This window comes from Arachis ipaensis, chromosome B01 (genome assembly GCF_000816755.2).
Source record: "Arachis ipaensis cultivar K30076 chromosome B01, Araip1.1, whole genome shotgun sequence".
NCBI classification, from domain to species: Eukaryota; Viridiplantae; Streptophyta; class Magnoliopsida; order Fabales; family Fabaceae; genus Arachis; species Arachis ipaensis.
This window is the reverse complement of record NC_029785.2, coordinates 68,289,786-68,306,397: the sequence shown is the minus strand read 5'-3', so window position 1 is coordinate 68,306,397 and position 16,612 is coordinate 68,289,786. Positions and strand designations below refer to the sequence as shown.

The 16,612-nt window shown below is 38.5% G+C and overlaps 1 protein-coding gene across 2 annotated transcripts; it reads left to right on the top strand.

Moving 5' to 3' along the window:
• Positions 1 to 5,838, top strand: LOC107631106 (protein FIZZY-RELATED 2; the record flags this gene model as incomplete). 2 transcript variants are annotated; one of them, XM_021122229.1, is given in 11 exon segments in its annotated part: positions 1 to 479; positions 580 to 702; positions 836 to 940; positions 2,835 to 3,014; positions 3,121 to 3,183; positions 3,283 to 3,477; positions 4,289 to 4,390; positions 4,482 to 4,544; positions 4,651 to 4,719; positions 5,375 to 5,424; positions 5,530 to 5,838. In XM_021122229.1, coding segments are annotated over 11 exon segments (1,529 nt in total), but the record flags the coding sequence as incomplete, so codon positions are not given.

The following is a 16,612-nucleotide window of genomic DNA, read 5'->3' as shown; positions in this document are numbered from 1 at the left end:
CGGTATCTCCGCCACCGGCTTCTTCTCTAACCTTTAACAAGTGCCACGTGGACAGAATGATCAACTCCTCACACTACTGCTCACCTTCTAGAACCATCTACTCCGACAGGTTCATACCGAGCAGATCTGCCTCCAAGTTCGCCTTATTCGACATACCTGCTTCGCCGACCTCCGCCGCCTCGGGAGTTTCACCGCCGGCGGCTGACGGCAGGGAGGATAGCTCCAGTGCTTACACCATGCTGTTGAAGACTGCCTTGTTCGGACCCGACGCCGCCGGAGTTCCGGTACCGGTGACACCAGAGAAGAGGAGCTCGTCGGCCTCCGTGATGACGATTTCAAGCCGGAACATATTCCGGTACAAGACGGAGACTCGGCAGTCCTTCCATTCGCTTTCGCCGTTCATGTGCGACGATGCGGTCCCCGGCGTTAATCACAGCCCTGTCAAGGCTCCTAGGAAGGTTCCTCGGTCGCCGTATAAGGTCAATTTCGTAATTTAATTGTTTTTGCCACATCCTTCACTATCGTTTATTTCAATTATATGTGGAAATTCTGATATTTTGGTGGTGTAATTTTTTAAAGGTTCTAGACGCGCCTGCGCTGCAAGACGATTTTTATCTGAATCTGGTGGATTGGTCTTCGCACAACGTGCTGGCGGTTGGTCTTGGTAACTGTGTTTATTTGTGGAATGCGTGTAGCAGCAAGGTGAGTGAGTTGATTGAATGTAGTTCCAGAACAATGCATGTTCTCTTTTTTGTAAATTTTGATTGTGTTAAGGAAATGATTGGTATTTTGGGGCTAATTGCAATCTTCTTCTTTTGTTCGGTGTTATGTGCAGGTAACTAAATTATGTGATTTGGGGATTGACGACTGCGTTTGTTCAGTTGGCTGGGCTCAACGGGGTACCCACCTTGCTGTTGGAACTAGCAATGGAAAAGTTCAGGTGAGAGTTATTGTGCTTATCACATTCAAAGGAGTGTATTTGATGAGTACTCATAGTAATTGGATTCGACCATTCTTTTAATTCCTTTGTGCTCATAGTTTCTTATGAGTTATGATGTTTACTTAGCCCCTCAGATTTACTTAAGAGTTATGATGTTTACTACGCCTCTCAGATTCCACTACTAGTCTCTCTCAAATAAACATAGTTTTCCCTTTCTTTTTCGGCTTTAAGAAGGAAGGTTTCTGTATACGAATGGTGATTACATGTGATAGCTTGCAGGCAGAGACTAGCAAAATAGCACCATAATCATTTAGCATTGTAGTTGTGGTTGATTAGCATTTTTTTAAAAGTTGAGACTTCAATTTGTTTGGTATGACACCATCTCCAGGGAAGAATGAAATTTGGCAAAAAGTAAATGAGCATCAGCGCAAAGTTTGAAGATGAAGATGCAATCTTTCATTAGGTCAAAACAAATATCAAGAAATCAAGAACAAGCTGTAGTGGATTGGATGTGGTTGAATATATAGCTACAGAAGGATGCCAATTAATGGCCAGACATCCTGAAGCTGAACTCAGCTTCTCTAGAGGATTTGAGCATTCCTGGGTGTTTTATTAGCTTTAACAAGGAAACCAGTATCAAAGTTAAAGCAATTAACTTTATAATTTTCTAAATTATGTAGAATGGAAAGGAAATATTTTCACTATATTAAGGAGAGAAAATTATGTTAAGCTAAAATACTTTATAGAGAACTCATCACTTTTAATGCTATATGGGCCATTTTTTTAATATTAATGTTTTCGTTTTGTGTCTATAGATGCGTTCTGAACTAATCTCTATTTCTTTCATATAATGTTTATGCCATGCCTTGTCCTTGAATTTTAGTTCTTGTCATGCCTCCATGTCCTAGCTCATGTTGTGTTATGTTGTGTTGTGTTGTGCTGTGCCTGTTTCTGTTGCTTTTATCTGTTCTTCACATCATTCTTTCCTTCCTTGATTGTAATACATCCAAAGAAGGGATCAGATAGTTCCTTTCCCCTCTTTTTAAGGAATTTATTTGGCTTCATTGCACCCTTTGAACTAAAAGGGTGCTATAATGCCAGAAAACTATTTATTATAAAGGGTACTTTCTGATATTAGGTCATTTGGTTGACATTGGTCTGATTGTACACGACTTAGATGCTGCTATTCATGCAACTCCATGAGTCAGCTGTTCAAGATAACCCTCTCCAGAAAGCTAGGTTGAGGGAGAGCCTCCACTGTAAAGTGGGTTATATACAACTCATGCTCCTCTGTCAAACCTGATTTGGTTTAAAAGAGCAGTCATTCCTTACTCATGTATAGTCATAGTAATCTTCAATATTAATTAATGTTGACTGGATTCTGCTCGTAAATGCTAGGCTGATAAGAAGGGAGAGAGTTTACTGTGTCTAGAGTTTGTGTTGCAAGTTGCTACCAGCTGACGTGCGACTTGTGTGTCAGTGTATTATTTAACAAATGGATCAATAAGCTTTCTCATCTATACTGTCTATGGTGGAAAATATTAAGTATGGTAATGTGTGTGTTAAACTGTTAATTGAATAATTATAATTCATGATCTTAACTTGTCACCTTTGAGATTCTACAGATCTAGAAAACTTATCCTTTCACAACAGTGGATCAAAGAAACAGTGGCTTCAAATTTGGTAACTTCAATTAGACTGATTCATCCAAAAAACTTCCAAGAATCTTGGAGTCTAGTTGACTTTAACTTAACTGTTTGGGGTTATTATGTCTTTATTTCCTACATCGATCCCTGTAACTTGCTGAGTTCCCTTTATCTCTGTTATGAACTTTTATATGCTCTCTTTCTATACCAAAGCTAGCCGTGCCTGCATCTGACTAATATCCATGTAGATTTGGGATGCAGCTCGATGTAAGAAGATAAGATCGATGGAGGGTCATCGTTTACGTGTTGGAGCCTTGGCCTGGAGTTCTTCTCTTTTGTCCTCAGGTGGCCGGGATAAGAATATATATCAACGAGATATAAGAGCACAGGAAGATTTTGTCAGTAAACTTTCGGGGCACAAATCAGAGGTGAGACACTTTTTTTCCCACTCAAGCTTTTTCTGGTCTAACCAAACTACTGTACGTGGTATGCTATTCTACATAATACTGATTTTTTTTTTCAATTATGGTTTAGGTTTGTGGACTGAAGTGGTCATATGATAACCGTGAGTTAGCATCTGGAGGAAATGACAACAGAGTATGCAATTGCAAACTTTATCATTTTTATGAGATATCCAATTGTTCTTATCTTTTACCTCTTGTTCACTGGTATTCATATTATTTCTTGGATTTGCAGCTGTTTGTTTGGAATCAACATTCAACCCAGCCTGTCCTTAAGTATTGTGAGCATACAGCAGCTGTTAAAGCGATTGCATGGTCTCCTCATATTCATGGACTTCTTGCATCAGGAGGAGGAACTGCAGATCGATGTATTCGATTCTGGAATACAACCACAAACTCACACTTAAGTTGTATGGACACTGGAAGTCAGGTAAAACGACACTTGGAACCTGCAAGTTACTTTTGAAAACCCTATTCTAAATGCTAAAATGGTGACTGGGTTAGAAAAGAGTCCAGTAACTTGGTTCAGAAATATGGACCCCAAGTTGGATATGGCTCTCCGTTAGGGCAATCTTAGTAGATTTTGCATGTGGGGGTAGATATGTATTAGGCTATGGTAGTTTTTTACACTAGATTTTGCTAAGAGATACCATTTTGTGTGCTTAGTTTATATAGCCAGTTTCACAGCTGTTGTTTAAAGAATGGACATTGCATACGCTCATTTTTTCCATGTTCAGAAATCTTTATATAATGGGATCATGATGTTCAAATTCTATGCTGCTTAGTCAACAAAGCTTAGACACCATGCCAACAAATCTTTAAAAGCTTACCTTGTCTAGGGAAGGCTTATAGGTGACTGTATTACTTCGATACTTCTCTAGTTCACGTATATCATAACTATGGGATCCAAACTAGTGGAATAAGATGAACAATCCATGGGGTACAATGAATATCATGATTTGCTTTATGATTTCGGAATAGGGGAGACATTACAAGTAAAGTAACTTCAATGTAGTGTTCCTTACACAATTATAAAGTTGTCAATAAATTTCCTAATAAAAATAAATTCTGGTCAGTGACCTTTCATAACTGTGAGTTTTCATTTGACTTAATCAAAAATTGTTTTCAGATTTTGTGGTATTTGTCTTCATATATTGAGATCAGGATAAAGTGTCCATCCTGCTATGATTTTTTTCTTTTATAACCACAAATAAAATGATGTAAACTGATGTATATGGCAGGTTTGTAATCTTGTTTGGTCAAAAAATGTCAATGAATTGGTAAGCACACATGGATACTCCCAGAATCAGATAATAGTTTGGAGATACCCGACCATGTCGAAGGTAAAACAATATAATACGTGACAAGTTATATCTCATATTTTTAGTTAATGTAAACAAATTTATTTGACCATTTCGATGTCTTTTGCTGCAGTTAGCAACTCTTACAGGTCATACATATAGAGTTCTTTATCTTGCCATCTCTCCAGATGGGCAGGTATTTCAGTTGTCCTTTCAACCTCTTCTACATGACTGATTAAGCTGGAATTACGAAATATTTTTTATTACTGTGTTTTTATTCATGAGGGGTTCTACTGTTTCAGACTATTGTAACTGGAGCTGGAGATGAAACACTTAGATTTTGGAATGTATTTCCTTCCCCTAAATCACAGGTAACTTATTCATTAGAAGATAGAGGGGAATAAATTGTTCTACTATCCACAGTTCCCTATTTACATTTGTGAAGATATTAGTGTTAATCATACTTAGAATTGTCTCTATTCCCTTATATATGACTGAGGATACATGAAAATCACTTTAATGTGATTTTAGCTAAAGGCCGCAATATCATTTCCGTTTCATTATGATGTCTTTGTTCTTTGAGAATGACTTGTAATTGAGTTCTGCATTCTTGAAAATGACTGCCACCTGTCCACCAAGTCTTACGATTATTTTTGTTGTTGTGATTAACTAATTGTCAAATTGATTTAACCAGAACCATACCTATATATTGCCACAAATTTAATGTGAAATTTCTTGTCAATCACTTTTAACTTCATTGGTTTCATATATATATATATATTGGTGATAATTCATATAGCTACATTATTAGTAAACACTAAAAATGTTTCAGAGATGGTTTAACAACTATTCCTACCAACTTGAGTAAGGTGCTCTAGTGATGAATTCAGTTTGGTAGTTCGTTAGTTCATGTATAGAGTATTTCATGCATAGAGTATTATATATAGACATAGATGACAATTGTTTTTTTTTTTTTCCCACTGTTTCTGTTAAATTATTGATATATGTATGTGGCTATTGTTGCAGAATACTGAGAGTGAAATTGGAGCTTCATCTCTCGGAAGAACAATTATAAGGTGATTGCACCTGCCGTTTTGACCTATTTATGTTACATTTTTTGATTGTTGTGAGAAAGCAAGCTTAGAAGAGAACAGCATTCTGGAAAAACTTCGCGTGTGAAGAAAACAGAGCAGATTTATACTTATCAGAAAGGTGGTATGGCTGCTGAATGCTGATGGTGTGATATCCCTGCCTTTCATGCGAAGTCCCATTTTATTTTAAAAAGAAGAAAATAAAAGGAGTCATTTTCTTGACTTAGATTTATAAATGTGCTAAGGGGATTGTAACGGCCTTTGTATATAACTATTCTTTCTCAGGAGAGGTGTAACGACAATTTTTTTCCCCTAATGCAATTATTTTTATTGTTTTAGAAAGTTATTTTGAAATTCTGTGGATCAACTATAGGCAACTTACTGTTATTTCCAATGAAAGGGTAGTAGAAAAATTCAACTTGCTTAGTGATAGGCCGACACGGGTGTGTGTTTTGCGAGATGGATTAACTATATTAAGTGGACCGAATGGCTTTGGTTGCTGCCTACGATAACATAAGAAAGAATCTGTCACCAAAAAGAAAAAACAAAGAATCGCTGGTATTTGTCTTGGTTGTGTAAAGTCACATAAATCACATAAATTTATTTGTATAATAAATAATTGAAAACTCATAATTCATCAATTAACCACGTTTTAGAAACCAATATGACACTGCTTCATGCCAAAATTGAAAACGAGGACGCTATTCTTGAAGAAAAGAGAGTAGGGCGATTGCGAGTTGTCTAAAGAAAGGGTCTTGTGTAGTTAGTTCGCCAAAGGAATGGTCTTGTGTAGTTAGTTTGCCTAGAGTTGCCTTAGATATGGTTTCTCTCCTTCCATTGACTCTATGACAAAGTTATTTAGATTTTTTGTTAATGAAGGGTATCCAAGTAGATAGTTTCGAACAAGAGTGTTTTGGTTGCATTTGTTGTCAATGATTGAATGGAGACTAAATGGATTTATAATGATACTAGGGTTTAATATGTCTGTGAAATAAGGTTATAATTCTTGCATAAATCTCATGATAATGCATAAAATTAACAATACGATTGAATCAAGATAAGCATGAATTTCTCATCCAAACACTTACTTATTGCCTAAGGAATGCATAAAAACCAATTATAATAGATTAAAAAAAGGCTTGTGAAACTAACCTAAGATGACTTGTCATCACTCTTCCTCAATTCTGCATGTAATAGGCTCAGAAAATGAGTTGGATCTGGGCCTGGGAAACTTAGAAATCGCCCCCACCGTTTTCACTTTAATGAGGTCACGTGCGAGCTGCAACGCGTACGCATGGGTCACGCATACACGTCGATTGGCATTTTTACTTCCCACGCGTACGCGTCATATCACGCGTACGCGTCACCATGCGACCTCATATTCACGCGTGCGCGTCGTTCCACGCGTGCGCGTCGATGAATGCACTCCCAATCCTTGATTTTTCATGATTTCTCCACTTTCCATGCTTTTCTCTTCACTCCTTTGATCCATTCCTAGCCTTTTCAACCTGAATTCACTAACAAACACATCAAGGCATCTAGTGGAATCAAAGGTGAATTAAAATTAGCAAATTAAAGGCCTAAAAAGCATGTTTTCACTCTTAAGCACAAATTAAAGAGAATTTACGAAACCATGCTATTTCATTGAATAAGTGTGAGAAAAGGTGATAAAATCCCCTCAATTCAGCATAAAATGCACCACGAAATTGTGGTGCATCAAATTTTCCCACACTTAAACCATAGCATGTCCTCATGCTAAACCAAGAAAGAGACAAAGGGTATCAATATTTATTAAATGCAAACTAACTAAATGCAACCTATCTATATACAACTATCTAAATGAATGCAACTACTTGGTCAAAACAAATCAATTTCCAAGAAAGCATATATAAGCATAAGGGCTAGAGGTATTAACAACCAAGCCAAACCCACAATTGACTTGAGTTATTGAAAGATTTTTGCAAACTTGCAAGAAAAGTGATGATTCTAGGTGAAAACATGTAATTGAGCAATCGAACCCTCACCGGATGTGTATCCGCTCTAATCACTCAAGTGTATGGGGTTGATTCACTCAATTCTCCACTAATCATGCTTTCCAAGATTTGTTTTTCATCTAACAATCAACAATTATTCATGCATGCATACAATTATCATGAGGTCTTTTCCATAGGTTGTAATGGGGTTAGGGTCAAGGTAAGATGCATATAGTCAAGTGGACTTGATATTTGAATCTTTAATAAGCTTAAACTTTCCACCTAATCTTATATAACAACCTATACAATTCTAAACAAACCTAACTACCAATTTTTTACTTTTTCACACACTCATGCATTCTTCTTTTTTATCACAACTCATATGCATTAATTATTATTGGACTTCGCTTTGGGGCATTTTTTCCCCTTTTTATTGCTTTTTTTTCTTTCTTTTTCTATTCTTTTTTCTTTTCATATATATATATATTATTTTATCATCATTTTTTTCTTTTTTCAATAAAGTATATACAAAAGTATCAATGTATATGGGTTTTATATTTAATTAACACATGATTATGTACCCAATTCCCAATATTTTCAATAGAAATACAAAACACACATTTTTCTCAACCAATGTCCCAAGTTTTCCCACACTTAAATGATACACACACTCACTAGCCTAAGCTAATCAAAGATCCAAATTAAGGACATTTATTGTTTTTTGCTTCAAGGCTTGTAACGTGCTAAAGTTAAGAACAAGTGGGTTAATCGTAGGCTCAAAATTGGCTAACAATGGAGGATAGAAGGTAGGCTTATTTGGGTAAGTGAGCTCAAAGAAACAATGGCCTAAATCATATAAATGCATGTTTACACGAAATAATGGACATAAAGAATCAAACAAATCAAATATTACAATCATAGAAAGAGAATAATGCACACAAGAAGGAAATAAAGTGGTTATAAGATGTAACCAGACAATTAGGCTCAAATCTCACATGCTTGTGTTCTTAGCTCAAAACACGTTCCACAAGATATAATTCAAGTAAGTTCAATGAAAAAGTTTTACTCAAATCAATTGGGGGGTTGCCCTATAGATAAATTTCTTGGAAAAATTTCATTATTTTGACTAAGCTTATTATTATATGCAAAATAAGCAAGTACAACTAAAAATCCTAAAAGACTAAAAATGAAATGCAAAAGTGTTGGGATTAGAAATTTGTCACTCAAAAACACCGATTGGTCAGATGACCTCCCCACACTTAAAAGTTTGCACCATCCTCGGTGCATTCAAAGGATAGCAAGGGGGTATGGCGACTTGCCGGATTGCCACCTTTAGCTGGTGGATCAACCGGCTGCTGCATATTCTTTGTCCCGCTTCCGTTTTAGCTTATAATGACTCATCCTGAAAATAGAAGACAGGATAGTAAGAAAAGTAAATGCAAAATCAAGGAAGCATGCATTGTTGGAATAAGGTAATAATCACTAGAATGAAGTCAGTGAATTAGTGTGACATGGATAAAAGGTAAGTGTGTATTCTAAGTTGCACGCGGTTTATAACACACATACTAATATAAAAAGCTATGTCACAGTTACCAAAAAAGAACATGCACTTCACTCATCCTAATGTGCTTGAGATGCTCTAAACTTGTAGGCTAAGACAACCAAACAAGCAATAAAGAAGAATGAAAACATTCAAGCCAAAAACATATGGATGCATATGATCTAGAAATACAACGCATTAAGATAAATGCATGACATTCGTCAAGAAATTGCCTACTCAAAGAAAATGGTTCAAATCACATGGTGGACAAATCATGTAATTCAAAAAGATTTAACATGCTTGAAGGCAATGTCATTCACTTGATATTCACAATTGTTCAACAAAGAAACTCAAAACCAAGTAGCAAAATATAACCTCAACAATGAAATTCAACAATGACAATTAACAACAATGATGTTAAACTAACATCTCATCAACAATCAGCAGCAATAAACAGTAAACAAAATTAATAATCCAACACTTATAATGAAAAACAAAGAATTAAACAAAAAATGAAACTAACTAAATAACTAACTAACTGAACTAACTAATGGTTAATGGTGCATAGTAGTGTGGGATGATGGGTAAGAGAAGGGAAGAAGAGAAGAGAATAGAAAAAAAGGAAAGAAATGGAAAGAAGAGAAGAAAAGAAGAGTGGTGAAGAAGGGCGATCCACGCGTGCGCATGGGGTGGTGAAATGGAAGCGACGCATACGCGTGATGGGTTATTCAGAGAGGTGACGCGTACGCGTGAGGTGATGCGTACGCGTGGCCAGAGTTGTGCCTCGCGCACAAAGTTGGCATGAAGTAGGCACAACTCTCTGGATTTTGTATGGAGGTGGGAATTTTGAATCCATGCATACGCGTGGGTAACGCGTGCACATGGATGGTCGAAAAAGCTTGCATCACGCATACGCGTGGGTGACGCGTACGTGTGGGTTGGTGCTCTATTTTTCAAATTTTTTCCAAGTTCTTGCACCAAACCAAGCATTCCAAACCTCTAAACAACTACCAAAACACCTTAAAACCTTATTTAACATACTAGACTATCAACAAAACTCAACAAATCAATCAAAACATGAAATTAAACTAATTCTACCAATATTCACAAAAGAGAAAAAGGAAAGATGTTACCATGGTGGAGTGTCTCCCACCTAGCACTTTTATTTATTGTCCTTAAGTTGGACTTATGGGGAGCTCCTCATCAAGGTGGCTTGTGCTTGAAGCCATCGTTGAACATCCACCAATGCTTGGACTTCCAATGAGATCCATTCTTCAAAATTAATGTGACCAAGCTTTGATGGAGTTCTTTACAAACCCTGAGTTCCCAAAGTTGATTCTCCTTGTGCGATCCGGGATCCCACACTTTGTTTTGACACATGTCTTTAAATTGATCATCATTTGTCCATTCGGGTGGTGAGCAAGATGAATTCTCAATGAAGTGCCAAATTCTCCTTCTGGACCCACCTAATTGAGCACTAGCCCAACCTTTGTATCTCATCTTTGATGTGTCAACCAAAATGAGCCTTGATTTGCAATGCCAACCACGAAACATCCTTCTCTTGCGCTTCATCCCACAAAATTCCCTGAGTTGACCATCCGTTTCAAGCAAGCCATATTCGAGTGGTATAATAAAGCTAATAGAGATGAATTTCACCCACTCAAATGTAGGAGTAGATGACAACCTAGGCAAAGAAGCTTCCAAGGATCTTGACAAAGCGTATTCAACTCCCATCCTTCTTTTTCTAAGGACTTCCACCTCTTCACAAGATTTTTCAGTTTCAATCCTTTACTCATCAATTTCACCTAACTCTTCTCCATCACTCAAATCATAAATGGGAGGATGAGAGAAATCTACCTCCACATTGCTTTCAAATTCACCGGGAGAAGGTTCTTCAGGTTCAAAGGATTCACCACCAAGAAGGTTTGATGCGTGATCTTCATCACCAAGGGAACTCAATTCTTGCTCTATCCCATCCAAGTCTTCATACGGAATATGCTTTGGAGGTTGTGCACTTTCCTCCTTAACATCAAATTCAATCTTCTTGGAAGGGTTTTCTTCCACTCTAGGTTCCCAAGGAGGTTTCGCATCTCCTAAGTCTTCCACCACTTCTTCCTCTTCTTTAACAACTATAGGTTCCTCCAATTGTTCTAACACAAAGCAACATTCCTCATTTTCCACCAGAGTTTCCAATCTCTCCTTCATACTATGCTCTTCAAATGATTCTCCACATGTGGCCATGGGAGTTCCTTGAGTGTTCAAGCATTGGGAGGCCAATCGGTTTACCACTGCATCTAAGGCGGCCGTGAATTCTAGCACCTCCCTTTGTCCTTGAAGTAGCTAAGTGAGAGAATCATCCATTGGGGCTTGGGGTGGATAGGAGGGTTTATTATTTTGGAGAAAGGTTTCATGATAGGAAGGTAGTTCTTCTTGGTAAGGGTATGGAGGTGGTGTGTATGGAATTTGTGGTTCTTGGGCGTATTGATGTGGTGGCTCTATGGATTTTCTAACATAATGGTCACAAGGATGAGGTAAGGGTGATTGGCTATATGATGGATAAGGGTCATAGGAAGGGGTTTGATAAAAAGGAGCTTGTGAGTATGGTTGAGGGCTATGTTGAGGATGAGGTTCATAGGCATATGGTGGGACTTGTTGGTAACTACAAGGGGTCCACTATAGCTATTGGATTGATATGCATTAGGAGTGGAATTATACCCATAAGAGACCGGAGGAGGTTGTTACAAGGTTGTCCATAAGCTTGAGGCTCCTCCCAACCTTGATTGTTCCATCCTTGATGCATATCCTCATTGAAGCTTTCATTCCCTACAACATAATTGTAACCAAACTCATAGTCAAATGGATGAGAATTCATAGTGAAAAGACTAAAACAAAAAGGACAAAAATAAGGAGATAGAATCTAACTACTAACTCAAACAAGCAAACCAACAAAAGAGAAAAATATTCACACTATTCACATATATACAGTAACCAATAACAAGGCACACATTTGAAATTCCCCGGCAACGGCGGCATTTTGATGAAGAGAATTTTTATGTGGTTTAGAATTTCACAAATGAAATCTCATTGCAAGTATTGTTCTAAACCAACAAACAATTCCTCAATCAAAAATTTGTTTGTCACAAGTACAAACCCCAATAAAAATAACCGAAGTATTTAAACCTCGGGTCGTCTCTCAAAAGAATTGCAGGGAAGTATTCTTGTTATTGGTTATGGCAAAGTGTTTTTGGGATTTTGAATAAGAGACATGAAAGATAAATGACAAGAAAGTAAATGAAACTCAAATGATAAAAGGTCTTGGCAAGGGTTGATGGTTAAGGATCTATATCCTTGTCACTAACCACAATATGATAATTGTAAGGATCAATCTCATTAAGTTATCCTCTAACAAGTGAAGGAAAGTCAAATGAGCTACATCAATCCTAATCCATAAGTTCTAGCCACCTCACTAATTAACTTAGTGGAAGCTAGTGTCAATGGACACTAATTATCAAGACTTGGACATTAGCAACTCAATTTCACCTAAGTTACCATCCCAAGCCAAGAACACAAAAATCTACTCTAACATCCTTCCAAGCATTTTGTCAAACACTTGGAAGGCATAAAAGGAAAGCAAGATAAGATTGCAAGAAATGTAAATCTACAATTAGAAATTGCAAGGAAATTAACAACAACAACTCAAATCAACAATAAAGGAACATGAAATATAAATTGCATTAAAGAAAAATAAAAGAAACAAGAGTGCATCAACAACAAAGTAAACAAATACAAGAAGTAAAATGCTAAACTAAGAAAGCAAGGGTAGAGGAACAAGAAATTAAAGAGGAAAAGTAAATCAAAGCATGAATTAAACCTAGATCTAGGAAATCCTAATCTACATCTAACCTAATTCTAGAGAGAAGAGAGAGCTTCTCTCTCTAGAAACTAACTAAAGCATGATAAAACTCAACTATGTGTTTTCCCCCTGACTCGTCCTCAATTCTACATGTAATAGGCTCAGAAAATGAGTTGGATCTGGGCCTGAGAAGCTTAGAAATCCCTCCAGTGTTTTTACTTTAATGAGGTCACGTGCGAGTTGCGATGCGTACGCATGGATCACGCGTACGCGTCGATTGGCATTTTTACTTCCCATGCGTACGCGTCGTTCCACGAGTGCGCATCAATGAATGCACTCCCAATCCTTGATTTTCCATGACTTCTCCACTTTCCATGCTTTTCTCTTCACTCATTTGATCTATTCCTAGCCTTTTCAACCTGAATTCACTAATAAATACATCAAGGCATCTAGTGGAATCAAAGGTGAATTAAAATTAGCAAATTAAAGGCCTAAAAAGCATGTTGTCACTCTTAAGCACAAATTAAGGAGAAATTATGAAACCATGCTATTTCATTGAATAAGTGTGAGAAAAGGTGATAAAATCCCTTCAATTTAGCATAAAATGCACCACGAAATAGTGGTGCATCAGGAGTTAATGTTCATACTCTGCATGGGTGCCTTTTTCATTGAAGTTGGATTGATGTTGAAGCTCACGTTGGAGTTCAACGTTTGAGCTCAAACGTTGGGTCAAACTTGGCCTATTAAGGCTGGGACGTTGGCCCTGAAGTTTGACCCATCGTTGGACTCATCGTTGGACCCAATGTTTGCGCATAAATGTTAGCCCACCCACGCGTAAGCGTGTGTCACGCGTGCGTGCCATTTGTCCAAAATCTTCACCGACACGTACGCGTGGGTCACGCGTACGCATCGATGCACTTTTTCCAACCCCAAATTCTTGAAATTTATCTCGCACGTTGGACTCAACGTTGGACCTAACGTTTGAGCACAAACGTTAGCCCACCCACGCGTACGCGTGGGTCACGTGTGCGCGCCATTTGGCTAAAATCTTCACCCATGCGTACGCGTGGGTCATGCGTATGCGTTGATGCATGATTTTACAATCCCAAAAACTTCAAATTCATCATGCACGTTGGAGGTAACATTGGACCCCCAACGTTCCCTCCAACGTTGGCACCCCTTCACCTTGACATTGCCAGCAACGTTGGAGCACCAACTTTAGCTCCAACGTTGCACATCATAGTTGTAGTTGGAGGCATAGTTGGAGGTCCAACTATGGCTCCAACTATGGCCTCTTGGATGAGTAGTTGGAGGCATAGTTGGAGGTCCAACTATGACTCCAACTATGGCCCTTTTGAATGAGTAGTTGGAGGCATAGTTGGAGGTCCAACTATGGCTCCAGCTATGGTCTTCTTAAATGAGTAGTTGGAGGCATAGTTGGAGGTCCAACTATGGCTCCAACTATGGCCTTCCTCATGGCGACGTTTAGGGTGATGTTTCTGGTCCAACTTTTGGCTCAAACGTTGCCTTCTTTTGTAGTTGGAGGTATAGTTGGAGGTCCAACTATGACTCCAACTATCCACCTTTCTTGGCTAATGTTTGAGGCATAGTTGGAGCACCAACTTTGGCTCCAACTATGCACCTCTTGAGTATAACGTTTGAGGCAACATTGGAGCACCAACTTTAGCTCCAACGTTGCTTCCCCTTGCTTTCTTCCATGCCCTTTTTGTTGCTTGTTTGCTTTGTGGTGCATGAAATTGTGATCTCAGGCAACGGCGCCAAAATCTCTGTACGCACGTCTTAATAAATTGTTTTTCATTCACAACTTCGATACAACTAACCAGCAAGTGCACTGGGTCGTCCAAGTAATAAAACCTTACGTGAGTAAGGGTCAATCCCACGGAGATTGTTGGTATGAAGCAAGCTATGGTCACCTTGTAATTAGACTTTCCGGATTCTCATGAATGCCGCCATCAATCTAGCTTACACCACGAAGATTCTGACTAAGAGATCCAAGAGATAATCATTCAATCTAAGGTGGAACGGAAGTGGTTGTCAGGCACGCGTTCGTGGGGGAATGATGATGATTGTCACGTTCACCACATTCATGTTGAAGTGCGAATGAATATCTTAGAAGAGGAATAAGTTGAATTGAATAGAAAAATAGTAGTACTTTGCATTAATTCATGAGGAACAGCAGAGCTCCACACTTTAATCTATGGAGTGAAGAAACTCTACCGTTTGAAAATACATAAGTGAGAGGTCCAGGCATGGCCGAATGGCCAGCCCCCATGATCTAAGAACTAGGCGTCCCAAGATAGATAATACAATAGTAAAAAGTCCTATTTATAATAAACTAGCTACTAGGGTTTACAGAAGTAAGTAATTGATGCATAAATCCACTTCCGGAGCCCACTTGGTGTGTGCTTGGTCTGAGCTTGAATGTTACACGCGCAGAGGTTCTTTCTGGAGTTGAACGCCAGGTTGTAACGTGTTTCTGGCGTTCAACTCTGGTTTGTGACGTGTTTCTGGCGTTTAACTCCAGACAGTAGCGTAGAACTGGCGTTCAACGCCCTTTTACATCATCTAAACTCAGCCAAAGTATGGACTATTATATATTTCTGGAAAGCCCTGGATGTCTACTTTCCAACGCAACTAGAAGCGTGCCATTTTGAGTTCTGTAGCTCCAGAAAATCCACTTTGAGTGTAGGAAGGTCAGAATCCAACAGCATCAGCAGTCCTTCTTCAACCTCTGAATCTAATTTTTGCTCAAGTCCCTCAATTTCAGCCAGAAAATACCTGAAAGACACAAACATGGATAAGCACTTAACATAAAAAACGGAAAACAGAGAATGTAAGAACAAGGAATGAATCCACCTTAGTGATGGTGGCGTTTCCTTCTTGAGGAACCAATGATGTCCTTGAGCTCTTCTATGTCTCTTCCTTGTCTTTGTTGCTCCTCCCTCATTGCTTTTTGATCTTCTCTAATTTCATGAAGGATGATGGAGTGCTCTTGATGTTCCACCCTTAATTGTCCCATGTTGGAACTTAATTCTCCTAGGGAGGTGTTGATTTGCTCCCAATAGTTCTGTGGAGGAAAATGCATTTGAGGCATCTCCGGGATCTCATGGTGATGAGCTTCATGTGTCTCTTGAGATCCATGAATGGGTTTTCTTGCTTGCTCCATCCTTTTCTTAGTGATGGGCTTATGAGATGAATCTTTCCATCTCCCATGGCTCAGAGGTGGAAGCAATTGTCTTCCCTTTCCTCTTTCTTGAGGTTTCTCTGGCCTTAAGTGCCATTAATGGTTATGGAAAAACAAAAAAGCTATGCTTTTACTACACCAAACTTAGAATGTTGCTCGCCCTCGAGCAAAAGAAGAAAGAATAGAAGAAGAAGAAGAAGAAGAAGAAGAAGAAGAAGAAGAAGATATGGAGGAGATGGAGGGATGTGTGTATTCGGCCATATGGGTGGGATTGGGTGGGAAAGAGATGTTGAATTTTGAAGGTAGGTGGGTGTATGGATGTGAGTGGTAAATGAAAAACAGAAGGGATGACCATGAATGGAGAGAGAGGGTGAGGTAGGTGGGGATCCTGTGAGGTCCATAGATCCTGAGGTGTCAAGGATTTACATCCCTGCACCAATTAGGCATGTAAAATGCCTTTGCATGAAATTCTGGCGTTTAAACGCCGAATTGATGCTTGTTTTTGGCGTTCAGCGCCAGCTCTTCTTCACTGTGCATTTCTGGCGTCTGAACGCCAGGATGCTGCTTGTTTCTGGCGTTGAACGCCAGAAACATGCTCTGTT